Source organism: Cebidichthys violaceus, unplaced genomic scaffold, assembly GCF_023349555.1.
Source record: "Cebidichthys violaceus isolate CVI_PGR_0920_01 unplaced genomic scaffold, fCebVio1.0.p SCAF_10, whole genome shotgun sequence".
Taxonomy (NCBI): Eukaryota; Metazoa; Chordata; class Actinopteri; order Perciformes; family Stichaeidae; genus Cebidichthys; species Cebidichthys violaceus.
In genome coordinates, this window is record NW_027176263.1 from 14,610,347 (window position 1) to 14,638,004 (window position 27,658).

Genomic DNA, 27,658 nt, shown 5'->3' on the forward strand with positions numbered 1-27,658 from the left:
ATTTTTTTTATTTCAACATACCTTATATTTGTTCATTTGTTACACGATGATGTCGGGACAACACTGTCGGTCTTTTATATCACCCTGTGGCTTAATCGTTAGGATTTCGGAATTATTGTCTTTTTAAGAGTCTTTTACGGCAAAGCCCTAGGCGCTCTTAATGGGATGTAACCCTAGCACCCCATATGTAATAGTTATGTACTTTGTCTGTACTTTACTATTGCCTATTGTGAACATCTCACCATTTTATGACTAACACTGCCATGTCTTCACCCAGGGAATTTACCTTAAGCTCCTCTGATTGCTTCAGTTGTCACCTCTGATCACACCATCAACGGACAGGGGAAGAGGGTTACATTGTTTTAAAGAACCAGAATACTTTATTTGGCTTCAGACACTTACGAATTGTAAGGCTGTATTTTTATTCAAGTTTTTCACACAACAATCACATATAACAATTTCAAGTCAATGAAACAGTTTCTGTGTCTTTGTAGAAAGACTAAGTCTAACACTCCTACTTCAAAGGGGTCTTTCTTCTACTCAGTTTTCACTGATTTACTATGCTATATAATCCAGGTCTCTCCTGGTATCGCCCCCTCCTCTTCTATATGTCTGCTCTGCCCTGCTGCTTTTATTCTGTTCTAAGGCTGGAACCTCCTTCAGGTTCCTACGTCACTCACACATGAGTCCTCCTGTTTTCAGAGCAGACACAGAATGCAACTGGTTTGATCCTGTTCTAAAGAGAAAGAATTGTTTAAGTTTTGAGTGACTACTTTATATAAGGCACACATGCAGTTTATATGGTTTAATCACATCTATCAAAAATTAAAAAAGTATATATGTTTTAATGGTTACACTTTGGATCAAAAAGGTTACAGGTTATAATAGATATACTTTTATGCTTTCATACTTTTCTACGATCTCTCAACACTGGTCAGCAGAGAGAAAGTTTATCTAGCAGGAGGAGACTCTCCCTCCTACAGACAACACAGAGACACTGAGGAACCAGACCTGAACCAGAACCCAGGATAAAGAGGTTCAGTGAATGTGGTGTTGAAGGTGTGGAGGTGGATCAGTGTGTCAGAGGAAACTCTGTAGAAAGACAGAGAGCCAGCAGGACAGTCCACATACACTGCTACTCTACCAGAGGAGGAGGAGGAGGAGGTGATGGGTGTTCCTGTCATATTGTGATAGACACAGTAACCATCATCAGAGCAGAACAGACACCAGGACTGATCATTCAATCCAAACAAACAGTCAAAACTGTTTCCTCTCCTTCTGATTCCTCTGTAACTCATTGATATATAAACCTCTCCTCTCCACTCGACCTCCCAGTAACAGCGACCAGTCAGACCAGTTCTACACAGCAGCTGAGGCCAGAAGTCAAACCTGTCTGGATGATCAGGATATGACTGATCCTTCTCCACATATGTCACCTTCCTGTTGTTGTCAGACAGTTTGAGTTCTCTGTGTACTGTGTTTGTGTCGAGTGTGAGTTCACAGGAATCTGATGGAGAGAACAAGACACAATACAGCTGCAGTTATTAATCTATTATCTGTTTGATGATGACATCAGAGATGTGAATGAGTGATGTCACAGTTTGAGATGCTTTGTTTTCATGAATCAAATTCAAAGCACACTTACACTTCCTCAGACCTGGTCTGAACCATCGGACTCCAGCAGGCTCCACCCTGAAAGGAGGAGGGGGGATCAGAGCAGCATGGAAACATGGGCATTACATTGCTCTCATACACAGAGCTTTGTTATTCATGTTCACATGGAACACTTATTGTTAATCACCTCATATTCTTTTACTTCAGTGGAACTTCTTCTGATTAGCCGATGACAACGGCTCATTATGTTGACTTATTCATGATATATTATCAGTGTTATATTGACAATCATCCATTTAAGACTCAGTTTCCTCTACCAGTCAGTCAGTAAATCAGATGTTTAAACCTGCATCAATTGATTTCTTTGTCCACTTGTGGTTCAGTGAAAACAAGCTGTAAACACAACATCTGACATATTATCAGCTTATAAAGTAGTTGTGTCTAACATGATATCAACCAGCTGCTTCCACATGCAGCAGTTCCTCTGGTTCCATAGTTCATAGTTTTTCCTGGTGAAAAAGGGGTTCATGAAATCTGAAATCCTGATGAACAAATTCAAAGATTCAGAAAGAGAGAGGCTGTTTACACTGCATGAAGCTGATAGTTTAGAGACATATTTAAGTCATTGAAGACAAACTAACTTAAACTGACCTGAGAGTTTCCAGTGTCCAGTGTGCACTCTCCAGTCCAGCAGACAGCATTTTCACTCCTGAATCCTGCAGGTCGTTGTTACTCAGGTCTAGCTCTCGCAGACTAGAGAACTGGGAGCTGAGAACTGAGGACAGAGCTTCACAGCTTCTCTCTGAGAGGTCACAGCCACTCAGTCTGAAGAGACAACAATCAACAAGAAGAAAAATTAAATTTTTGTTAAAATGAAATCCTCTTGGAAAATTAGTATGGACAATCAGAAAGAACAAAGATCATTTGTTCAGTGAAAGTGGATCAAATTATTGCTGTTCTACTCTAAACACGATAAAAAAAAATCAGTTCAGTGTTCTTTACTGTTTACAGGAAGTACTGTCGTATCAATGTCAGGATGAGGGGTGGATATTTATTAGTGTTAAATACAAAGTTAGGCTTTTCTGTCATCTTCCTAACTTGTTTTTAACAAAGATTCGGAAAAAGTGGTTTTAATTAAAGAAGCAGGGGGGAAGAGTGAACTGTTCTACTCTAAACACAATACAAAATTCAGTTCAGTGTTCTCTACTGCAAACAGGAAGTACTGCACAGTGTTTCCCCTACCATTATATTAGGTGGGCGCCTCGCCCCCTCAACGGCATCCCCCGCCCCCCCTTGAAGGTCAAGTTAATTTTGTTTAATTTTATTTTCTATATAGCACCAGATCACAACAGAAGTCATTTAAGGTTACCTTTTTTATAGAACAGGTCTATACCTTGTTCTATTATTCAACAAACTAAATAGCCTTATGTTATTTATGTTATTTACACGACGGCATGTCATTTCTGTCTCTAAATGGTCGCGCGTTTACAATTCTCCTCTGCTCTCGATACCTACCTACTTATCTACCTACTTACCTACCTACCTACCTACCGCATACAAGTACAGAAAAGAGCCCAATTGCTGCACGCCCTGCCCCTGAGAAGCAGCATAAGTCCAGTCACCACCGGATGAGAGGTTTTGACCCAGCTTGGCTGTCAGAGGGGAAATACTCCCCCTGGCTGTACAAGACTGATCTTGGTAAGTAAGGTACATACGACATACATACATACATACATATATATGGTTATAGGAATGTTCTGTTGAATATGTAGGCAGCATAAACAGGCAGTTGTGAGAGGAAACCAGACCCGGCCATTTATAGAGTCTCCCTGAGTCCTACAGAAAGGACAAACTTGACAAACACTATTTTAAGCTATCAGCTATCACTTTTAAAACCTAACAGTTAATGTATTTGCAGGTCAAGACAAACATCCGCAACATCTTGCAGCCTGCATGCGGATCTCGATAAATGGCCCAGACGTTTCTGACTTCCCATATCAAGAGGCTCTGGAAATGTTCTTCCAGAAGCCCAGAAAGATACACTGCAGTGACAAAAGCTGCACATTTTGTGGATAATTGTCATAAAAATAAATGTTCCGATGTTTAGTTCAATATACAGTTCAAATAATTTTTCAGTTGTTATATTGACTGCTGTCATTAAAAGAAACACATGAACACCATGATTCCTTTAAGTGTTTGTGTCGGTGCCCCCCCCCACAAACAACCATCAAACTCAACAGATCGTCACTGTAGAGACAGACATTCAAGTTTTCATTCTCTTTTTCACCTCTCCTTTTCATTCGGAATCAGAATCAGAACCGTTTATTGCCATGGTATGTTGAACATAAGGAATTTGACATGACGGGAGGTGCATAACATTTAACAGTCAACAACAACCAACACAGTGCAAAGTAGAAACATATTAAAATTTACAGAGAAATATAAAATAAAGTAAAGTATAAAATAAGTGAACTATAAAATAAAGTGAAATATAAAATAAAGTGCACAAACAAACAGATAACAGGACTATAAACAAGTGAGCTGTAAGTGTAGTGTAATAATGTTAAGTGTATTTAAATAAGAACCTAGAAGTGATGTGCAGGGGAGTGACTGGTAGGAAAATCAGTCAGTGGGGGTCTCGGGCTCTGTTAATGAGCCCGAGCCCCGATGGGAAGAAACTATTCATGTGTCGTGAGGTCTTGGTCCTGATGGACCTCAGCCTCCTGCCAGATGGAAGGGGCATGAACAGTTTCTGTCCAGGGTGAGAGGGGTCGGCTACAATGTTTCTTGCTCGCTTCAGTGTCCTTGAGGCGAACAAGTCTTGGAGGGACGGCAGATTGCAGCCAATCACCCTCTCGGCAAAGCGAATGATGCGCTGCAGTAGGGCTGGGCGATATGACCAAAAATGTGTATCATGGTATTTTGTAAGATTATACTGGTTTCACGGTATATCCCGTTTTTTTTTTTGCGTTAGCACATTAACTAATTGACGCCGAAAATTATTTTATCGAGCGTTTAATTATTAAGCGGACATTTTTCACACAAGAACTGGCCGGCAGCGAGCGGTGAAAAGCTGTTTGTGTGGCGTGTCTTCCGTCTTTTCCCGTTTCCTTCACCTACATTCCCCTGGGTCCTAAGACCCTCCAAGTACAGCTTCTTATCACCCTCTATGTGCCAACGTACATTTATAACTAATACCACACATATTACAAGGTAATCAGCGTTGCATATGTGTCTAACCAAAATACCCCAAAAAGCAAAAAAAATTTATTTAAATTACACACATTACACACGTTCTGCTGAGGTGACGCAAGTTGCTCGTGTTACCACCAGCCGGCATCAACAGTGGCTCCAAACTCGCAAAACGTCGGATTTTATAAACCAAAACACTTCCAAACAGCAGACACAGCTCCTCTCTTGAGCACAGACTCTATTGGTGCATCTACGGTCTGTCTTTGTTCCTCCTGCATCGCTCTTTTCTGTTCTTTAAGTAACGCGACGGAGCCTCTCCCAGCTGTTAGCAGACTGTTGTGCTAACGGCTAGCTACCGAGCTGTACCCAGCATGCTGTTTGGCAATGGAATTTTATAAATGTACAATTTTTAGTGTTACAAATTGTTGTGTGCTGTGGTGTTGCCCTGTTAAAGAGCGTTAGTTGTGGGTTATTAATTGTTGTGTTATAAAGTTATAACCATAAGATTAGGGGTCCCTCTCACTACATAAGTAGCTCCAACCGTAGCACTCTACACGGCAAACAATATATTTTGCTTCCTGTTGAAGAGTGACAGTAGTTGTTTCGGCTATATCGGTATGACGGATTTCTTCCGGAAATCCACAACTATCTCCACTGTCTTTAGTGCATTGAGCTTGAAGTTGTTCAGACTGCACCAGGTCACCAGATGGTCAGTCTCCCACCTGTATGCGGACTCATCCCCACCAGAGATGAGTCCAATGAGGGTGGTGTCATCCGCAAACTTCAGGAGCTTGACGGACTGGTGACTGGAGGTGCAGCTGTTCGTGTACAGGGGGAAGAGCAGAGAGGAAAGAATGCAGCCTTGGGGGGAACCGGTGCAGATGGTCTGGGAGGCCGAGACGTGTTTTCTCAGTTTGACGTGCTGCTTCCTGTCAGACAGGAAGTCTGTGATCCACTTGCAGGTGGAGTCGGGCACATGCAGCTGAGAGAGCTTGTCATGCAGCAGAGATGGGATGATGGTGTTAAAGGCAGAGCTGAAGTCCACAAACAGGATCTTGGCGTAGGTTCCTGGGGAGTCCAGATGCTGGAGGATGAAATGGAGGGCCAAGTTGACTGCATCGTCCACAGACCTGTTGGCTCTGTAGGTGAAATGCAGGGGGGCCAGGAGTGGGTCAGGTAGGGTTTTAAGGTGTGACAAGACAAGGCGCTCAAAAGACTTCATGACCACAGAGGTCAGGGCAATGGGCCTGTAGTCATTACAGGCCCATTGCCCTGACCTCTGTGGTCATTAAGTCCTGTGATCCTTGGTTTTTTGGGGACGGGGATGATGGTGGAGGCCTTGAAGCAGGCTGGTACGTGGCATATCTCCAGTGTCTGTAAACACCGGAGACAGCTGATCAGCACAATGCTTCAGGGTGGAGGGGGAGACAGAGTCTGGGCCGGCTGCTTTGCGGGGGTTTTGTTTTTTAAAAAGCCTGTTGACGTCTGTCTCCAGAATAGAGAGAGTCGTCACAGGGGAGGGGGGTGGGGGGTACACTGGGATGGGTGTTACAGAGGCATGGGCCCCTGCTGGGCTGGGGGAGGGGGGGCCTGGTGGTCTGGGGCTGGTAGATGGAGCTGTGGGGGATGGAGTCAGGGCTGTCCCATTGTCCATCAAAGCGACAGTATAACTCATTCAGCTTGTCTGCCAGGCGGAGGTCATTCATGGAGTGGGGGGCTTTAGGCTTGTAGTTGGTGATCTGTCTGAGGCCTCTCCAGACAGAAGCAGAGTCACTTGCTGGGAGCTGGTGTTGCAGTTTCTTAGAGTACAGTCGTTTAGCATCTCTCACCATCTTACTAAACCTGTATTTTGACACTTTATACAAGTCCTTGTCCCCACTCCCCCATTCATTAATTATATCAAACATAACATCACAAAGCATAAATAAGAGGAACAACAGGATGACCCTGTGCTGTTTTATTGTGAATGAAAACTGTGTTTCAAACGCTGTCATTGTTTTTTAATCCACTGTCAATCAAATTTGTCTGTTCTACAAGTTTCTTATGATGTCATGGAAACACAAATTCAAAAAAATTACTTGGACCCTAGTTTAGTCTCTGATATTAGTTCCTTTGGTTCCATAGTTAGGGCCCGAGCACCGACGTAGTCGGAGCGGAGGACCTATTGTTATTCTAATGTTTTTTATTAGGGCCCGAGCACCGACGTAGTCGGAGCGGAGGACCTATTGTTATTCTAATGTTTTTTATTATTAGGGCCCGAGCACCGACGTAGTCGGAGCGGAGGACCTATTGTTATTCTAATGTTTTTTATTATTATTATTATTATTATTATTATTATTATTATTATTATCGTACCAGTTTCATCGCAAAAAGGAGGTGCTTGGGATACAGGAGGTATATCCTAAACCAAACAGGAAGTCGGCCATTTTGAATTTTATGACGTTTTTGGACCGTTTCAAGGTGCCGTACTTTAACGAACTCCTCCTAGAGATTAAACCCGATTGCCTTCAGATTTGGTCAGTATACTCTTGAGACCTTGGCAGTGAAACGATACTCAAAGATCAAAAAGTTATCGAACTATGTGTCCGTGGCGTGGCGGCAAAAAAACACCATTCGCCATGAAACAGGAAGTTGTTGTAACTCGGCTGTACATTGCCTAATCTGCTCCAAATTTCTCATATGTCATAACATCCTGACCCTGAACACATGTATATGACAATTTAGAATCATAGTAATAGCGCCACCTAGTGGCAACAGGAAGTCATAGGTTGTGTACTTTGACACCCTACTGCTCACAGATTAATCGGATCCCTCTCAAATTTTGTCACAAAAGCCTTAAGACCTTGATAATGCTTCATTGTGAAAATTGTAGGAAGTTGTCGAAGCGTGGCGACGTGGCGGCTCTGCGAATTTCGATCCTTCACCATGAACGAATAAACTGATGTAACTCGACTCCGCATCATCAGATCTTTACCAGATTTTACATGTTTGATTAAACTCCAGGCCTGAAGACATCTGCAAGCCAATTTTTAATCATAGTCATAGCGCCACCTACTGGCAACAGTAAGTTAAAGTCTTTATACTTTGGCTTGCTTCTCTTAGTTGGAAAATCAGATCAACATCAAATTTGTTCCACACAAATGTAAGAAGTTCATAATGCCAGTTCTCTAAGCTTTTGATGTTTCGTCGAACGCCGTTGCCAAGGTAACGCAGTCTTCGCAGTGAAAAACGATGGTCATTTGGAGAGGTTAAAAAAGCTTGAAACACAAGCAAACTTGACACACAGATCACAAGGCCAAAATGTAGTTCTATAATATGATTTTATTCAATCAGAGTGTTAAATTGGCTCAATAGCGCCCCCTACACAATTTCGACAAAGCAGCCCTCGCAGTACGTTTCACATAGATTAACAAAATTTGGTAGGCACATGTATCACATGTGGACTTAAATAAAAGTCTCTTGGGGCCATGCCCTAAACCCAACCGGAAGTTAGCCATTTTGAATTTAGTCTGAATTTCTAGTGTCGTTTTTGCAATATCCAGGCGCTCTACTTTAACGAACTCCTCCCAGGGAACTAATCAGATCAACTTAGAATTTGGTCAGAACAATCTAAAGACCTTTGTGATTAAAAGATACTCAAAGCTTGTTGTTTCGTGAAATGCCGTTGCCGTGGCGACGCATTCTTCGCCACGAAAAACAAAAGTGTTTTTGAGGGGCTAAAAATGCTCAAAACGTAACCAAACTTGTCAAACACATTTAAAATCCTGGATGTAGTTATCTGATTTGATTTTAATGCTTCAGAGTGGCAAGTTGGCTCGATAACGCCCCCTACAATTTTTTGACGATGCAGCCCTCGCAGTACGTTTCACCTAGCTGTATAAAATTTGGTAAGCAGATGTATCACATGTAGACTTAACAAAAAGTCTTAGGGGTCCATGCTCTAAACCCAACCGGAAGTCAGCCATTTTGAATTTTCTATGAATTTCTCCTGTTTTTTTCCATTTCCATGTGCTGTACTACGAACTCCTCCTAGGGAATTAATCCGATCAACTTAGAATTTGGTCAGAACAATCTAAAGACCTTAACGATTAAAAGTTACGAAAAGCTTTCGAATTCATCAAACATGGACTTGGTGTAGCGGCCATTTTACATGGTTCGCCATCATCCATCAATCTGTTGAAACTCAACCTTACTTTGTAAAAACTGTCCCAAAGTTGACATGCTTGATTACTGTCATGATTTTAGGACATCTGCATGCCAATATTAACTCATTGTCACAGCACCACCTACTGGCAACCACGGACGTAAGCAGGATTCTATAATTACAGCAGCCAGAACACTGAACTTAATAAAAGGGTTTATGGACACACCATGAGAAAAAGACTTCTCTGATCTAAATATGTGCAAACTAAGATGCTTGGAGAACAAAAGTTAGACAACAGTGTTTTTCAAACCATGTCAGTGGGCATTAGTATAAATGATCTGTCTAGAGCTTCTACATGAGAATCAGGTTAAATGTTACAATGAATGCTTCACACTACAATCTAAAGTTACAGAAGAGCTTAAAATGAAAACAGTGTCAAATTAAAGTGTTCAAGCAAAAACAAATGACACTGCTGTTCTGTTAACTTTCATGTAAGTCCAAATACAATCAGTAGGACACTGCAGGGAGTTGAACTCCATCCCAGTAACCTGACAGTCTGTTATGTTACAAATACTGAAGCACATTCACACGTTCATTTTCTTAATGATCTTAACAGGCTTACATTTATGATTGTATCGGAGGTACACTCAAAACATTTCAGGCTTAAGACCTGGCAACATGGTCTTGCTATGCTGCTGGTCGACGCAGGAAATATCATCTAACTTGTGCATGCAGTGTATGATGGTCACAGAAATGCATTGCCGCATCAACCAGAGTCGTGCCAGTACCCTCGACGTGTGTGACGTTGCGAGGGCCCGATCAATGCTGCTTGCAGCTTTAATTATTATTATTATTATTATTATTATTATTATTGTACCAGTTTCATCGCAAAAAGGAGGTGCTTGGGATACTGGGAATCTTTTGAAATTTGGCACAAAATTCAATCGTGGTGAAAATTTTGACATTTTGGCTCGATAGCGCCCCCTACAGAGTAGCCCCAACTTTGGGTTTCACCTAGCTGTATGAAATTTGGTAGGTATGTGGAACGTGATGGGACGTACAAAAAAGTCAAAAGGAGGTATATCCTAAACCAAACAGGAAGTCAGCCATTTTGAATTTTATGACGTTTTTGGACCGTTTCAAGGCGCCGTACTTTAACGAACTCCTCCTAGAGATTAAACCCGATTGCCTTCAGATTTGGTCAGTATGCTCTTGAGACCTTGGCAGTGAAACGATACTCAAAGATCAAAAAGTTATCGAACTATGTGTCCGTGGCGTGGCGGCAAAAAAACACCATTCGCCATGAAACACGAAGTTGTTGTAACTCGGCTGTACATTGCCTAATCTGCTCCAAATTTCTCATATGTCATAACATCCTGACCCTGAACACATGTATATGACAATTTAGAATCATAGTAATAGCGCCACCTAGTGGCAACAGGAAGTCATAGGTTGTGTACTTTGACACCCTACTGCTCACAGATGAATCGGATCCCTCTCAAATTTTGTCACAAAAGCCTTAAGACCTTGATAATGCTTCATTGTGAAAATTGTAGGAAGTTGTCGAAGCGTGGCGACGTGGCGGCTCTGCGAATTTCGATCCTTCGCCATGAACGAATAAACTGATGTAACTCGACTCCGCATCATCAGATCTTTACCAGATTTCACATGTTTGATTAAACTCCAGGCCTGAAGACATCTGCAAGCCAATTTTGAATCATAGTCATAGCGCCACCTACTGGCAACAGTAAGTTAAAGTCTTTATACTTTGGCTTGTTTCTCTTAGTTGGAAAATCAGATCAACATCAAATTTGTTCCACACAAATGTAAGAAGTTCATAATGCCAGTTCTCTAAGCTTTTGATGTTTCGTCGAACGCCGTTGCCGTGGTAACGCAGTCTTCGCCGTGAAAAACGATGGTCATTTGGAGAGGTTAAAAAAGCTCGAAACACAAGCAAACTTGACACACAGATCACAAGGCCAAAATGTAGTTCTATAATATGATTTTATTCAATCAGAGTGTTAAATCGGCTCAATAGCGACCCCTACAAAATTTCGACGAAGAAGCCCTCGCAATACGTTTCACATAGATTAACAAAATTTGGTAGGCACATGTATCACATGTGGACTTAAATAAAAGTCTCTTGAGGCCATGCCCTAAACCCAACCGGAAGTCAGCCATTTTGAATTTAGTCTGAATTTCTAGTGTCGTTTTTGCAATTTCCAGGCGCTCTACTTTAACAAACTCCTCCCAGGGAACTAATCAGATCAACTTAGAATTTGGTCAGAACAATCTAAAGACCTTTGTGATTAAAAGTTACTCAAAGCTTGTTGTTTCGTGAAATGCCGTTGCCGTGGCGACGCATTCCTCGCCATGAAAAACAAAGGTGTTTTTGAGGGGCTAAAAATACTCAAAACAAAATCAAACTTGTCACACATAATTAAAATCCTGAATGTAGTTATTTGATGTGATTTTAATGCTTCAGAGTGGCAACTCGGCTCGATAGCGCCCCCTACAATATTTTGACGATGCAGCCCTTAATTTCACCTAGATGTATGAAATTAAGTAAGCAGGTGTATCACATGTAGACTTAAAAAAAAGTCTTAGGGGTCCATGCTCTAAACCCAACCGGAAGTCAGACAATTTGAATTTTGTATGAATTTCTTGTGGTTTTATTTCCTTTTCCAGGTGCTGCACTACGAACTCCTCCTAGGGAAATAATCCGATCAGCTTAAAATTTGGTCAGAACAACCTAAAGACCTTAACGATTAAAAGTTACTAAAAGCTTGATGTTTCATCGGATAACATGGACTTGGTGTCGCGGCAATTTTACATGATTCGCCATCATCCATCAAAGTTTTGTAACTCAACCTTACTTTGTCAAAACTGCCCCAAACTTGACATGCTTGATTGCGGTCGTGATTTTAGGACTTCTGCATGCCAATATTAACTCATAGTCATAGCGCCACCTACTGGCAACCACGGACGTAAACAGAATTCTATAATAACAGCGGCCCAAACAGGGTTTGTGGGCACACCATGAGAAAAAGACTTCTCTGATCTAAATATGTGCAAACTAAGATGCTTGGAGAACAAAAGTTAATCAACAGTGTTTTTCAAACCATGTCAGTGGGCATTAGTATAAATGATCTGTCTAGAGCTTCTACATGAGAATCAGGTTAAATGTTACAATGAATGCTTCACACTACAATCTAAAGTTACAGAAGAGCTTAAAATGAAAACAGTGTCAAATTAAAGTGTTCAAGTAAAAACAAATGACACTGCTGTTCTGTTAACTTTCATGTAAGTCCAAATACAATCAGTAGGACACTGCAGGGAGTTGAACTCCATCCCAGTAACCTGACAGTCTGTTATGTTACAAATACTGAAGCACATTCACACGTTCATTTTCTTAATGATCTTAACAGGCTTACATTTATGATTGTATCGGAGGTACACTCAAAACATTTGAGGCTTAAGACCTGGCAACATGGTCTTGCTATGCTGCTGGTTGACGCAGGAAATATCATCTAACTTGTGCATGCAGTGTATGATGGTCACAGAAATGCATTGCCGCATCAACCAGAGTCCTGCCAGTACCCTCGACGTGTGTGACGTTGCGAGGGCCCGATCAATGCTGCTTGCAGCTTTAATTCTGGTTAATTTCCTGGTGAAAAAGGGGTTCATGAAATCTGAAATCCTGATGAACAAATTCAAAGATTTAGAAAGAGAGAGGTTGTTTACACTGCATGGAGCTGACAGTTTAGAGACACATTTAAATCATTGATGACAAAATAACTTGATCTGACCTGAGAGTTTGCAGTTTACAGTGTGGACTCTCCAGTCCAGCAGACAGCAGCTTCACTCCTGAATCCTGCAGGTGGTTGTTACTCAGGTCCAGCTCTCTTAGACTAGAGGACTTGGAGCTGAAAACTGAGGACAGAGCTTCACAGCTTCTCTCTGAGAGGTTACAGGCACTCAGTCTGAAGAGACAACAATCAACAAGAAGAAAATAACATTTTTGTTAAAATGAAATCCTCTTTGATAATGAGTCTGGACTAAAGTACAATCAGAAAGAACAAAGATAATTTGTTCAGTGAAATGGAAAGAATTATTGCTGTTCTACTCTAAACACGATAAAACAGTCAGTTCAGTGTTCTCTACTGAATACAGGAAGTACTGTAGTATCAATATCAGGATGAGGGGTGGATATTTAATGTTGTTCATTAGTGTTAAATACAAAGTTAGGCTTTTCTGTCATCTTCCTGACTCATTTTAAAAAAAGAGAAAAAGGAAATGGTTTTAAAAAAGTAGAGGGGTCGAGTGAGCTAATGAATGAGAGAGAGAGAGAGAGAGAGAGCGAGAGAGAGAGAGAGAGAGAGAAAGCGAGAGAGAGAGAAAAGTGAGTGATAAAGACAAATTGAACTTCATAGTCCGATTTCATGTCGGTTACGTTCTAAAGCAGAAATAAACAACCATCAAACTTTCAGCAGATCGTCACTGTAGGGACAGACGTTCAAGTTTTCAGTCTCTTTTCCACCTCTGCTTTTCTCCTTTTCAATCAATAATTCTATCAAACATAACATCACAAATCATTAAAAAGAGGAACAGCAGGATGACCCTGTGATGTTTTATTGTGAATTAAAATAGTTTTTCAAATTTGTATGTTCTACAATGTCCTTATGATGCAATTGAAACAAACAGAAACTCAAAAAAACACTTTTCAACCCTAATTTAGTCTCTGAGATTAGTTCTTCTGATTCCATCGTTCTGGTTAATTTTCTAGTGAAAAATATGTTTATGAAATCTGAAATGCTGATGAACAAATTCAAAGATTCAGAAAGAGAGAGGCTGTTTACACTGCATGGAGCTTAGATACCCATTTAAATCATTGAAGACAAACTAACTTGATCTGACCTGAGAGTTTCCAGTTTCCAGTGTGGACTCTCCAGTCCAGCAAACAGCAGCTTCACTCCTGAATCCTGCAGGTCATTGTTACTCAGGACCATTTCTCTCAGACGAGAGGACTGGGAGCTGAGAACTGGGGACAGAGCTTCACAGCTTCTCTCTGAGAGGTTACAGTCACTCAGTCTGAAGAGACATCAATCAACAAAAATAAAAATAACATTTGTGTTAAAATGAAATCCTCTTTGATAATGAGTCTGGATTATAGTATAATATGAAAAAACAAAGATAATTTGTATAGTGAAAGTGGATACAATTCTTTCTGATCTACTCTAAACAAGACTACAAAATCAGTTCAGTGTTCTCTACTGTTTACAGGAAGTACTATAGTATCAATATCAGGATAAGGGGTGGATATTTAATGTTGATTAGTGTTAAATAGAAAGTTAGGCTTTTCAGTTTTATTCCTGACTTGTTTTAAAGAAAGTGATTGTCAACATGCGGAGGGGACGAGTGAGGTAAACAGTGAATCAGAGAGAGAGAAAGATGGAGAACAAAGTGACGGAAAAAGAGAAATTAAACTTCATATTCTGATTTCATGTCGGTTACGTTCTAAATCAGAAATAGAAAACCATCAAACTCTAAGTAGATCGTCACTGTAGAGACGAATATTCAAGCTTTCAGTCTCTTTCCCACCTTTGCTTTTCTCCTTTTCATTCTTTAATTGTATCAAACATAACATCACAAAGCATAAATAAGAGGAACAACAGGATGACCCTGTGATATTTGATTGTGAAGGAAAATTGTTTCAAAATCCGTCAACGTTTTTTAATCCGCGGTGGATCAAATTTGTCTGTTCTTAAAAGTTCTCATGATGTGATGGACACATATAAAGGACTTTTGGACCCTAGTTTAGTCTCTGAGATTAGTTCCTCTGGTTCCATAATTCTGGTTAATTTCCTGGTGAAAAAGGGGTTCAAATCCTGATGAACAAATTCAAAGATTTAGAAAGAGAGATGCTGTGTACACTGCATGGAGCTGATAGTTTAGAGACACATTTAAATCTTTACAGACAATCTAACTTAAACTGACCTGAGAGTTTTCAGGTTACAGTGTGGACTCTCCAGACCAGCAGACAGCAGCTTCAATCCAGAATCCTGCAGGTCGTTGTTACTCAGGTCCAGCTCTCTCAGACTAGAGGACTGGGACCTGAGAACTGAGGACAGAGCTTCACAGCTTCTCTTTGAGAGGTTACAGTCACTCAGTCTGAAGAGACAACAATCAATGAGAACAAAAATAACATTTGTGTTCAAATGAAATCAATATTGAAAATGAGTCTGGACTGAAGTACAAGCAGATAGAACAAAGATAATTTGTTCAGTGAAAGTGGATACAATTATTGTTGTTCTACAAACAAGATACAAAATAATCAGTTATTGGTTCTCTACTGCTTACAGGAAGTACTGTAGTATCAAAATCAGGATGAGGGGTGGATATTTAATGTTGTTTATTAGTGTAAAATACAAAGTTAGGCTTTTCTGTTGTCTTCCTGACTTGTTTAAAAGAGAGAGAGAGAGAGAGAGAGAGAGAGAGATTGTAAGCAAGCAGAGAGGACAAGTGAGGTAATCAGTGAATGAGAAAGAGAGAAAGAGAGAGAGAGAGAGAGAGAGAGAGAGAGAGAAATTAAACTTCATATTCCGATTTCATGTTTGTTACGTTCTCAAGCAGAAATAAATAACCAACAAACTCTCAGCAGATCGTCACTGTAAAGACAGAGATTCAAGTTTTCAGTCTGTTCTCCACCTCTGCTTTTCTCCTTTTCATTCATTAATTATATCAAACATCACATCACAAAGGACAAATAACAGGAAAAGGATGACTCTGTGATGTTTTTTTGTGAATGAAATGAAGCGATGGAAACAAATTTACGAAAATGACTTTTAGACTCTAGTCACTGGGATTAATTCCTCTGGTTCCATCGTTCTGGTGAAAAAGGGGTTCATGAAATCTGAAATCCTGATGAACAAATTCAAAGATTCAGAAAGAGTGAGGCTGTTTACACTGCATGGAGCTGATAGTTTAGAGACACATTTTAAATAATTGAAGACAAAATAACTTGATCTGACCTGAGAGTTTGCAGTTTACAGTGAGGACTCTCCAGTCCAGCAGACAGCAGCTTCACTTCTGAATCCTGCAGGTGGTTGTTACTCAGATCCAGCTCTCTTAAACTAGAGGACTTGGAGCTGAGAACTGAGGACAGAGCTTCACAGCTTCTCTCTGAGAGCTTACAGTCACTCAGTCTGGAGAGACAACAATCAACAAAAAAACAAATAACATTTGTGTTAAAATGAAATCCTCTTTGATAATGAGTCTGGACTAAAGTACAATCAGAAAGAACAAAGATCATTTGTTCAGTGAAAGTGGATACAATTCTTGCTGTTCTACTCTAAACACGATAAAAAACAAATCAGTTCAGTGTTCTCTACTTTTTACAGGAAGTACTGTCGTATCAATATCAGGATGAGGGGTGGATATTTGATGATATTTATTAGTGTTAAATACAAAGTTAGGCTTTTCTGTCATCTTCCTAACTTGTCTTTAACAAAGAGAAGGGAGAAGGAAAAGTGGTTTTAAAGAAGCGGAGGGAAAGAGTGAGCTAATGTGTGTGTGAGTGAGTGAGTGAGTGAGTGAGTGAGAGAGAACCAAGTGAGTGAAAAAGAGAAATTAAACTTCATATTCCGATTTCATGTCGGTTACATTCTTATGCAGAAATAAACAACCATCAAACTCTCAGCAGATCGTCACTGTAGAGACAGACACTCAAGTTTTCAGTCTCTTTTCCGCCTCTGCTTTTCTCCTTTTCTTTCATGAATTATACCAAACATAACATCACAAAGTATAAATAAAAGGAACAACAGGATGACACTGTGATGTTTTATTGTGAATGAAAAATATGTTCATGAAATCTGAAATCATGATCAACAAATTCAAAGATTCAGAAAGAGAGAGGCTGTTTACACTGCATGGAGCTGATAGTTTAGAGACACATTTTAAATAATTGAAGACAAAATAACTTGATCTGACCTGAGAGTTTCAAGTTTACAGTGTGGACTCTCCAGTCCAGCAGACAGCAGCTTCACTCCTGAATCCTGCAGGTCGTTGTTACTTAGGTCTAGCTCTCTCAGACTAGAGGACTGGGAGCTCAGAGCTAAGGACAGAGCTTCACAGCTTCTCTGTGAGAGGTTACAGCCACTCAGTCTGAAGAGACAATGATGGGAAAAAAGCAATAAGTAGAAAAGATAACAGCGTATTTAAGATATGATATATGAATCTAACTCTCTCAGTACTTACAGAGCTTTGTTGGATGCTTTGACCACTGGCAGCAGCCTCAGAAGAGCCTCCTCTGAAGCAGAGTATTTCTTCAGGTCAAACATGTCCAGATCTTTTTCTGATGACAGTAAGATGAAGACCAGAGCTGACCACTGAGCAGGAGACAGTTCATCTGTTGAAAGACGTCCTGATCTCAGGGACTGTTGGATCTCCTCCACTAGAGAACGATCATTCACTTCATTCAGACAGTGGAACAGATTGATGCTTTTCCCTGGAGACACATTCTCACTGATCTTCTCCTTGATGTACTGGACTGTTTTCCGATTGGTCTGTGAGCTACTTCCTGTCTGTGTCAACAGACCTTGTAGGAGAGTCTGATTGGTTTCCAGTGAAGGAAGCGGAGGAACAAGTCCAGGTGTCCATTTGGACTCTGTAAGGCCTTGTCAACAGCACTTTGGTAGAGACGTTTTGGTTCAGGTTTGTCTCTAATGACTTTAGACCACCAGGAGGTTGTTTGTTCTTCTGACAGCAGATTTACACCAGAGTTGATGAAGGTCAGATGGACATGAAGAGCAGCCAGAAACTCCTGAACACTCAGATGGACAAAGCAGAACACCTTGTCCTGGTACAGTCCTCTCTCCTCTCTAAATATCTGTGTGAACACTCCTGAGTACACGGAGGCTGCTCCGATATCAATCGCAAATTCTGTCAGGTCAGATTCATAGAAGATCAGGTTACCTTTCTGCAGCTGATCAAAAGCCAGTTTTCCCAGAGACTCAGTCATCTTCCTGCTCTCTGGACTCCAGTGTGGATCTGTCTCAGCTCCTCCATCATACTTGACCTTCTTCCGTTTGGACTGAACCACCAGGAAGTGGATGTACATCTCAGTCAGGGTCTTGGGCAGCTCTCCTTCCTCTCTGGTCTTCAACACATGCTCCAGAACTGTAGCAGTGATCCAGCAAAAGACTGGGATGTGGCACATGATGTGGAGGCTCCGTGAGGTCTTGATGTGTGAGATGATCCTGCTGGCCTGCTCCTCATCACTGAATCTCTTCCTGAAGTACTCCTCCTTCTGTGGGTCGGTGAACCCTCTGACCTCTGTCATCATGCCAACACACTCAGGAGGGATCTGATTGGCTGCTGCAGGTCGTGTGGTTATCCAGAGGCGAGCAGAGGGAAGCAGTTTCCCCCTGATGAGGTTTGTCAGCAGCACATCCACTGAGGTGGACTCTGTAACATCGGTCAGGATCTCAGTGTTGTGGAAGTCCAGAAGAAGTCGACACTCATCCAGACCGTCAAAGATGAACAGAACCAGGAACTCTTCAAACCTGCAGATTCCTGCTTTTTTGGTTTCACTGAAGAAGTGATGAACAAGTTCCACCAAGCTGTACTTTTTCTCTTTCAGCACATTCAGCTCTCTGAAAGTGAATGGAAATGTGAACTGTATGTCCTGGTTGGCTTTGTCTTCAGCCCAGTCCAGAGTGAACTTCTGTGTTAAGACTGTTTTCCCAATGCCAGCCACTCCCTTTGTCATCACTGTTCTGATTGGTTCCTCTCTTCCAGGTGAGGCTTTAAAGAGGTCTTCTTGTCTAATGGTTGTTTCTGGTTTGTGTAGTTTCCTGGATGCTGTTTCAATTTGTCTGACCTCATGTTCATCATTGACCTCTGCAGTCCCTCCCTCTGTGATGTAGAGCTCTGTGTAGATCTGATTCAGAAGGGTTGGGTTTCCTGCTTTAGCGATCCCCTCAAACACACACTGGAACTTCTTCTTCAGGTTAGATTTGAGTTCACGCTGACAAACTGCAGCAATAAGTCCTGAATGAACACACAACAAAGAAGATCAATGAGTCAAAGAATATATTTCAACATGTTATTTCCTCAAAGAATGAGTCCAAGAATATATTTTGGTCCATCTCTTGAGGCATTAGTAAACGTCCCATTCATCCAGCTTATTAAATCTTTAGAGAAATCCTCTTACTGCTCTGCAGACAGTCAGCCAGCTCCTCCTGCTTCATTCTCCTCAGGAAGTGCAGTGTAATCTTCACAAATGCCTCTCTGCTGCTACTCCTCTGCTCTTCATCCTCACCATCCAGCACCTCCTCATCCTCCCTCTGACTCTCTAAGCATTCTGGGTAATCTGAACTCACAACCTTCTGGATCTTCTTCAGCTCGTTCTTCACAAAAGTGATGATGTCCTCCTCCAGCAGCTGGAACAGAATATTCTATGAATGACAAACTAAAACCACGGAACCAAACATCAGATCCATGTTGGACAAACTGACAATCCACTGGTCTAAAAAGTGCAGCATGGAGATGATTGTGAACAGAATAGATGTAAAAGTAGTTGTACATGTACAGACCATAAATATGGAGTCCAGGTGTGTTTGATGCTGCTGGGCAGACTGACCTCTGGGAACCTCTGAGCTCTCCTGGTCCTCTCTGTTTAGAAATCATGAAGAATCAGCTCACATTATGTTTGTACCAAAAACACAAATACAACAATCAGTTAAAGATATTGTGTTTCGTAATGGTGGATCATCAAGAAAACTAGATGCTAAAGACTATAGATGATGGATGACCGATTTTCTGTCAATGTACCAGTTAGCCATCTATTTCCTCTGTTTTAAGAACTTACTCTGGGTCATAAGAACGGCGTCCATCTTTGAAGTCAATCAGACGATCATTAGACCAATCACTCTTCATGGACACACAGCTGGGTACAGGATACTTTTCTCTCTGCTGCTGTGAACTGATAGAAACACTGACATTTACTGAACATACAAGATTTCTCTTTCTGCTTTCACTGGTTTTATTGGACAGTATAAGTTATCTTATTGAAATGCGTCCTTAATGGTAAATAAGGCACAGCTTATTTATGGTGACTTCTTGTTTTCTTATACAACCAACTAGTCATTACAATGAGACACAATAACTAAAACTACTAGAGTCACATATTGTAGCGGTTTGACTTGGAGCCGGGGAGCCAGTCAGAGTAATGATCTGACAAAGATGATAGTTTTTAGTTTGGTACCAGTCAACTCAAGGATCCAAGTCTTTCATTCCATGTCCCCTGGAATAACAACATCTGACAACCAGGGGCCTGTTGTTCGAAACCTAGATAAGGGATTAAGCCGGGATATGTTGGTTATCCTGGCTGAATTTAGCCTGCAGTCGGTTGTTCGAAAGCTGGATAACTTTATCCTGGTCAAGTTACCATGGTGATTTATTCTCTGCAGCTAGCCTGCTCCAGACCAGGCTAAATGCCAAGCTTAGTTGATTCTGTTGTCTTATCTTTGGAGTCAGCGGCTGCGCTGATCAGAAATGAATGTGTTTTATACAGTCATTCCATGTTCTGATGAAAGCTACGCATTGGCCTCGTTTTTAAACAAACAACACGTAGGCTAAATTATTATTTTAAAAAAAGAAATAAAACAAAACATAATCAAATTAAAAAAAAAAATAAAGTTAGCCTATTACGATAGTTCTTTTTCATAATTGGGGCCTATTCGTGTGTTCGTCATTGTAAATAAACACCCTTCATATTGCCAGCTCAAATCTGATTTTATTGCAGTCATTACAGTAATTAGAAATGGCTGCACTTGCAAAGGTGCTTGCAATTAATTACACTACTCATTTAATCAGTCCATCTCCAAACTTCAAGACAGCAGCGGTGCTTCATTTTATGAGAGGTGCGTCACCTTACGTCAGCATTCAGATCCGCTGTTCATTGGAGGAAAGTGTCCACACCTGTCGTCTCATCAGTGAATCTGTGATCAATCTCTGTGGTCTACTGAAGAAACCCGTGGCCGCGCACTTACTCGAATTAGTTAGACCTGGCTTGACAAAGCTGCCTCTCCTCAGCCTGGCTCGGCGTTCGAACAACCAATTAAGCCAGGATGAACTTATGAGACTTTGTCCAACCTGGCTTTCCCACTTATCCTGGATGTCTTTATTCTACTTTCGAACAACAGGCCCCCGATATCTCAAAGGCACAAGCAGACAACAAAAACACAAAGTTCTAACTATTTTGACAGTGCTCAGAGAAACGGGACATGAAGTTAGCAATTCTTTATATCATGGCGTTTATTTGAAAACCCAGCAGAAACATTCCTATAGTTAACTGGTAGATGTGTGTGATGCAGGGACGAGCATGATTAAAGGCGCTGATCGGCACAATCTGATGTGATACATTGAATTTTGTGTTTTTATACCAATGCCAGACTTAATATTGTTGATTTGCCACTCTACTTGAAAGCCTGTTTATTCTGGGCCACAGCACACCTTGGTCCTGGTCATATGTGGGTGATTGCAATTGCGATTAGCAATCTGGGTCCTCCGCGAATCGCTACCTTAACGTGGTGGAGTTTGAGTGGCTCAGTGATCCTGGGAGCCATGTTGTCCGGGTCAGTAGCCCCTGGTAGGGTCTCCCAAGGCAAACAGGTCTCAGGGGAGAGTCCAGACTAAGAGTGGTTCAAAATAACCCTGATGAATAGCAGCCCACGGTCTTCAGCCACCTAGCCCAGACCAGGGAAACTGGGACACCCTCCCGGAGCCAGACCAAGGAGGGGAGCTCGTCGGTGAGCGTCTGGTGGCCGGGCTTTCGCCCATGGGGCCCGGCCGGGCTCAGCCCGAAGAAACAACATGGAGTGGTGGCCACCCGCAGGGACAAGCATCGGGGTCGGGTGCAATGCAGACCGGGCGGCATGCCGGGCCGGGGGCCTGGGCAAGCCGATCACCGGCAGCATAGACTAGCTCTAGGGACGTGGAACGTTACCTCGCTAGCGGGGAAAGAGCCGGAGCTGGTGCAGGAGCTGGAGTGGTACCAGCTTGATATAGTTGGACTCACCTCCACAAAGAGCACTGGCTCTGGAACCAAGCTCCTGGAGAGGGATTGGACTTTGTCCTTTTCTAGAGTTGCCCAAGGTGAGAGGCGCCAGGCATGAGTGGGGAGACTCACGAGTTCCCGGCTGAGCGCCTCTGTGTTGGAGTTCTTCCCGGAGAACGAGAGGGTCGCCTCCATGCACCTACGGGTTGCGGGGAGCAAGGCTCTGACTGCTGTTTGTGCTTATGCACCAAGCAGAAGTTCGGAGTATCCAGCCTTCTTAGAGTCGGAGGGAGGGGTCCTGGAAAGGACGCCGCCTAGTCCCCAGACTATGTTAGCTAGTCCCCAGATTATGTCAGATAGTCCCCAAACTACATCAACTAGTCCCCAGACTACGTCAGCTAATCCCCAGACTATGTCAGCTATAGTGAGGTTCGTGGCTGGTGAGGCACTGACAGATTTACAAATATATGAACCTGATAGAGTAGCTTAAATCACCATTCAATTAGCAGCCTGCACATTGACTACTGGTTGTTTTTCATATCAGCATTCTTTACACACACATAGGTATGGTACATATTTGATTCCACCGGGAGCGTGTGCGCCGCGACCTGCCCCACCGGGAGCGTTTCAGAAGCGGAGCGCTCGCGGGCACCTCCCGCAAAAATTGTGAGATTCCACAATAATCTGTGTAACAACCACGGATGTATAAAGAGAACAACAAACACATAAATGGTTACTTTACCTGACCGACGTTGAATTGCTGTTGATTTGGTCATATTTCCTTGTGTTTTGAGACATTTTTAAGCTTGGATATAGAATCTTACATTTTTGTGGTTAAAGCAAAATATAGAGAAGAAGAGAAGTGTAGAAGAAGAGCAACGACAGAACAAGCATAAACCCGAAACAGGGGCTCTCGCACGCCCTCTTTTTTGAGGCAGAGGTTTGCCTCCCCTGTGTGCTTTGTCACTGCAGTTTCTGTCAGATCAGGAACACTAAATAGGTTCTACACATACGTGAGATACAGTACCTATTCTATGTAAAGAAAGGACATATAATAAAAGTGTCTACAAATATTACAGTGGTGACAAACAATGAGACAGCAACCTAGTTTGTGAGGGATTGAACAGGACATGCGCTAATTCAGCGATTTTTATCATAAAATTTTTCGAAATCATTGGAATCATACAGAAATTACATTTATAGCACAGATCAGTAGAGAAATATTAATATTTATTTTAGCATTATTTGTTTTTTACTTGTCATGATGACAGGTGAGGCCCCTGACCGCACGTCCCTGGTCAGCTAGTCCCCAGTCTTCTTCAGCTAGTCCCCAGAGCACTGGAGCTATTCTAAAGACATTTGCAGCTACTCTCAGTCGTCTGTCTCCTGAAATCTGCAGCTATCTAAAAATCTGACCTCTGATGTGAGAAATTAGCTCACATTGTGTTTGCACCAGAGACTGTTTACAGTTAATGATTTACACACAAACACATACAGACCAGTTAGTTAAATATATTAAGTTCTGTCATGAAAACAACACTGTAAACGATACAAGACCAATTCTGTTTTTCATAACTGAGAATCAGAACAGTTAGTCATCCGTTTCATCTATTTTAAGAACTTACTCTGGGTCAAAAGAACGGCGTCCATTTTTGAAGTCAATCATACGACCATTAGACCGATCACTCTTCATGGACACACAGCTGGGTCCAGGTTCAGGTTCAGGTCCAGGTCCAGGACAGTCTTGTCCCTGATGGATCCTGGTAACATATGTAGAAACAGAGTCAGTGAATAAAAGACTTTGAGTCATGGACAGGTAGAGATGGTCATCTCACCTCTGAGCTTTGGTCTGGCTGGTTTTAGAGGGAGGGACTCCCTCCTCTCTGTCCTCATACTGATTCATAGCAGAGTCCACACCTTCACACAAACACAACATTATTTCTCTTCATCATGACAAAAACACACAGCTCATTCACCTCAATACAAAATACACTCATGGGACAGTTTCCATGTTGTTGTCACTTTGAGCGGCAGAGTCATATCTAAGAAATGACGTTCACAATGCTCTTTAGTCCTTTGGCTTGTTTGAAGACTAGAGGAAGACACTTCATGTGGCTTTTTATTGGCCTTTCTTTGGGGATGATGTCACTTTTCACTTCTATTAGACTGACTTTGAAAAGCTCTTCAACGTTTGAAATGTTCCAATGTTTTTTAAGTCTACATGTGATACATGTCTACCAAATGTTGTACATCTCGGTGAAACATACTGCCAGGGCTGCATCGTAAAAATATTTTAGGGGGCGCTATCGGGCCGACTTCCCACTCTGAAGCAATAAAACCACATCATATAACTACATTTAGGACTCTAGATGTGTGGGCCATGTTTGTCGATGTTTGGAGCATTTTCAGCCTCTCAAAAACACCTTCATTGTTCATACCAAAGAATGCGTCGCCACGGCAACAGCATTCCACGAAAGGTCAAAAGCTTCATGAACTGGCATTATGAACTTCTTATGTTTGTGTGGAACTAATTTGATGTTGATCTGATTTACAGTTTCTAGTACCGGAGCTTGACCCCCATATCAGACGGATGTTTACACCATGACTGACTCATGTTTAAGAGCTGACCAGGGGTACATCCCAAGGCTCTTAATTGTCATTTCCTCGCTCCTCGATTCTCGCTTGAACCAGAACTTGTTCTGCACCGCCATATTGACGGCCATCCCGAAGATCTTATTTAGCTCAGAGGAGCGAGGATTGATGACGGAGGAGAGATCTCTAAGGAGCCATGAGCGAGGAACCACGAGAACAGGCTTCCAGGAAATGTTTTAACGGCTGACACGCCCTTTCATTGTTCATCAGTTATGTGATTGGACGCTGCAGCCGATCAGACTGACTGACTGGAGTTTAATACCATAGTGAAGACAGATCAGATTAAACTCTAGTTTATATTTGATATTTTCTGATTCACCATCTGGTTTAAATATATGTTCATTGTAGACTGAACAACAAAAGGACCACAAACAACTTTCTTCATTTATTAGAAAGATTTGTCTTTTCATGATCTGATATTTCCCTCAATAACTTTTATTATGGATACAATTAAAGTCAGAGAGAGCTTTTTACATCATTTATCATCATTTCATTTAGTCATGTGAGGCTGATCATTCCTGAGGGTTTGATGAGTTTTATCATTGAAATTTAACCTGAAACGTTGAGCCTAATACATTTATTCCAGTATTCAAGAGAAACTATAATCATATTTTGGGTTAATTAATAATGACGTCACAATCTGAATTTCAAAACGTACAAACGCATTCTGTCATACAAATCGATCCTGCGCTCATAAACAGGACAGTTTGTTAAAGATGTAACAGTATACAGCGAGAAACCACCTCTACAGTGATGATTACAGTGTGTCTTTATTAGTTATTAGTATTATTAGTTACTATTATTAAGTACAGTGATCATGTGAACAGACACAAACTTCTCAAAAGTCTCTCCAGTTGTTAAAGCCGACTGACAACGTCGCTTCACATGACGCAACTGAAGAAAGGACGTCTCGTGGGTACATCCCAAGTCTATTAATTGCATCCCCATTTCCCTCACTTGGGTCCTTTCCTTGTGTCTTAGTCCCTCCCACCAGGGATGCATGGAGGACACCATGCAAGGAGAGAGGAACAAGGAAATATGTTTTAGGAGACATGAGACATCCTTTCCTCTGAAGCGTCACATGAAGCGAGTTTCTGATGACAGCGGCCACTAAGTTGGCTTTAACAGCTGGAGAGACTTTTGATAGTTTATGTCTTCACACATGATCACAGTACTTAATAATAGTAACTAATAATACTAATAACTAATAAAGACACACAGTAATCATCACTCTAGAGGTGTTTTCTCTCTAGTCTGTTACCTCTTTAATTGCATCCCATTTTAATGGCCGACACGCACCCTCATTGTTCATCAGTTATGTGATTGGACGCTGCAGATGATCGGACTGATACGATTTTTTTCAACATGTAAACAGTGAAGACAGATCGCAGATTAAACTCAAGTTTTATATTTGATTAGTTTTCTGATTCACCATCTGGTTTAAATATATGTTAATTGTAGACTGAACAACAAAAGGACCACAAACAACTTTCTTCATTTATTAGAAAGATTTGTCTTTTCATGATCTGATATTTCCCCAATAACTTTTATTATGGATACAATTAAAGTCAGAGAGAGCTGGAGAGACAAAACACTTTTTACATAATTTATCATAATTTCATTCAGTCACGTGAGGCTGATCATTCCTGAGTGTCTGGTTTGATGAGTTATGTCATTTAAGAGAAACCATAATCATTTTCTGGGTTATTTAATAATGACGTCACAGTCACTATTTCAAAACGTACAGACCCAAATAATTTATAAATATGACAACGCATTCTGCCGGTAGAAATCGATCCTGCGCTTATAAACAGGACATAGTTTGTTTAAGAGATGTGATGTACCCCTGGAGCCCAAGAACCTCGATTTAGAGCTCAAAAACATACGAGGATAATAATAAAAATAATGATAATAATAATAATGATAAAATAATAAGCATAATAGTAATGACAATACTGATAATAATAATAATAATAATAAAAAGTATAATGATAATTCTAGTAATTATCATAATAATAATAATAATAATAATAATAATAATAAACATTAAAAGAACAATAGCTCCTCCTCTGGGTTCAAATCAAAATGAAGTTTCATATGTACAGTATTACGTCATCGTCCGCTCTAAAGCTCCAAGGAGTACTTCCGGTCCGTATTTCAAAGTAAAGGATCGCTTGTCTTTTAGTTTACGTTTATTGGGATTAAGGAACAAACAGTAAGATGCTTTATTTGGACTCAGTTCTATTTAGACTACAGTCAAATAAGATATGAAGTAATTTTACTGTGTACTTTGTGTCACATTAAAGTTAGATAAAAAGAATGAATCTTGGTGTCTGGAAAAAACTTTGATATTAAATTATTCAAATAGTACACAGTAAAAGTACTTCATATTATACTTGACTGTAAACTTCTTAATATTAAATAATATGATCTTAAATTACTGTTCTGTTCCTTAATCCCAAATAACGTAAACTAAAAGACACGCGATCCTTTACTTTGAAATCCGGACTGGAAGTACTCTTTGGAGGGATGTGCGGTAGCTTTAGGGCGGACGATGACATAGCACTGTACATACTAAATTTCACGTTAAATCCATTTGTGTTCAGCTGACTGAAGAAAAATATCAAATATTTCTGTAACTTCTTCTCGCGAGGCTGAATTCAAACGTGACTTTGGTTCCTTCCACGAGGAAAGAAGGAGCGACAAGTGGACTGAAAACTTTGTGAAGTGTTGCTCTGTTCTTCTTCACTGGTCCTCCTCTGAAGTCCACTTGAACTAGTTTCCGCTGGACCTGAAGGACCGAAGAGTCCTCCAAGAGTCCCTCAGTGAAAAAAGTCGCTTACTAACCTTTAGAAGCAGCGAAGAAGCTGCGACACCACGAGCTCCAGAAGTGACACAGGGTTTATCCCAAGTCTCTTATTTATATCCTCGTTTCCCTTACTTGGGTCTTTTCCTTGCGTCCTAGTCCCTCCCACCAGGAATGCATGGAGAGACGC

The 27,658-nt window shown here is 41.2% G+C and overlaps 1 protein-coding gene across 1 annotated transcript; it reads right to left on the bottom strand.

Moving 5' to 3' along the window:
• Positions 1-392: 392 nt before the first annotated feature.
• LOC137884848 (NACHT, LRR and PYD domains-containing protein 12-like) lies at positions 393-27,658 on the bottom strand. The gene is given in 16 exon segments (XM_068726900.1): positions 393-1,507; positions 1,646-1,692; positions 2,266-2,439; positions 12,760-12,933; positions 13,868-14,041; positions 14,948-15,121; positions 15,982-16,155; positions 16,940-17,113; positions 17,207-17,579; positions 17,582-19,000; positions 19,164-19,392; positions 19,546-19,624; positions 19,821-19,934; positions 23,636-23,770; positions 23,846-23,927; positions 27,510-27,658. Coding segments are annotated over 15 exon segments (4,038 nt in total). The 5' UTR covers positions 23,914-23,927; positions 27,510-27,658; the 3' UTR covers positions 393-977.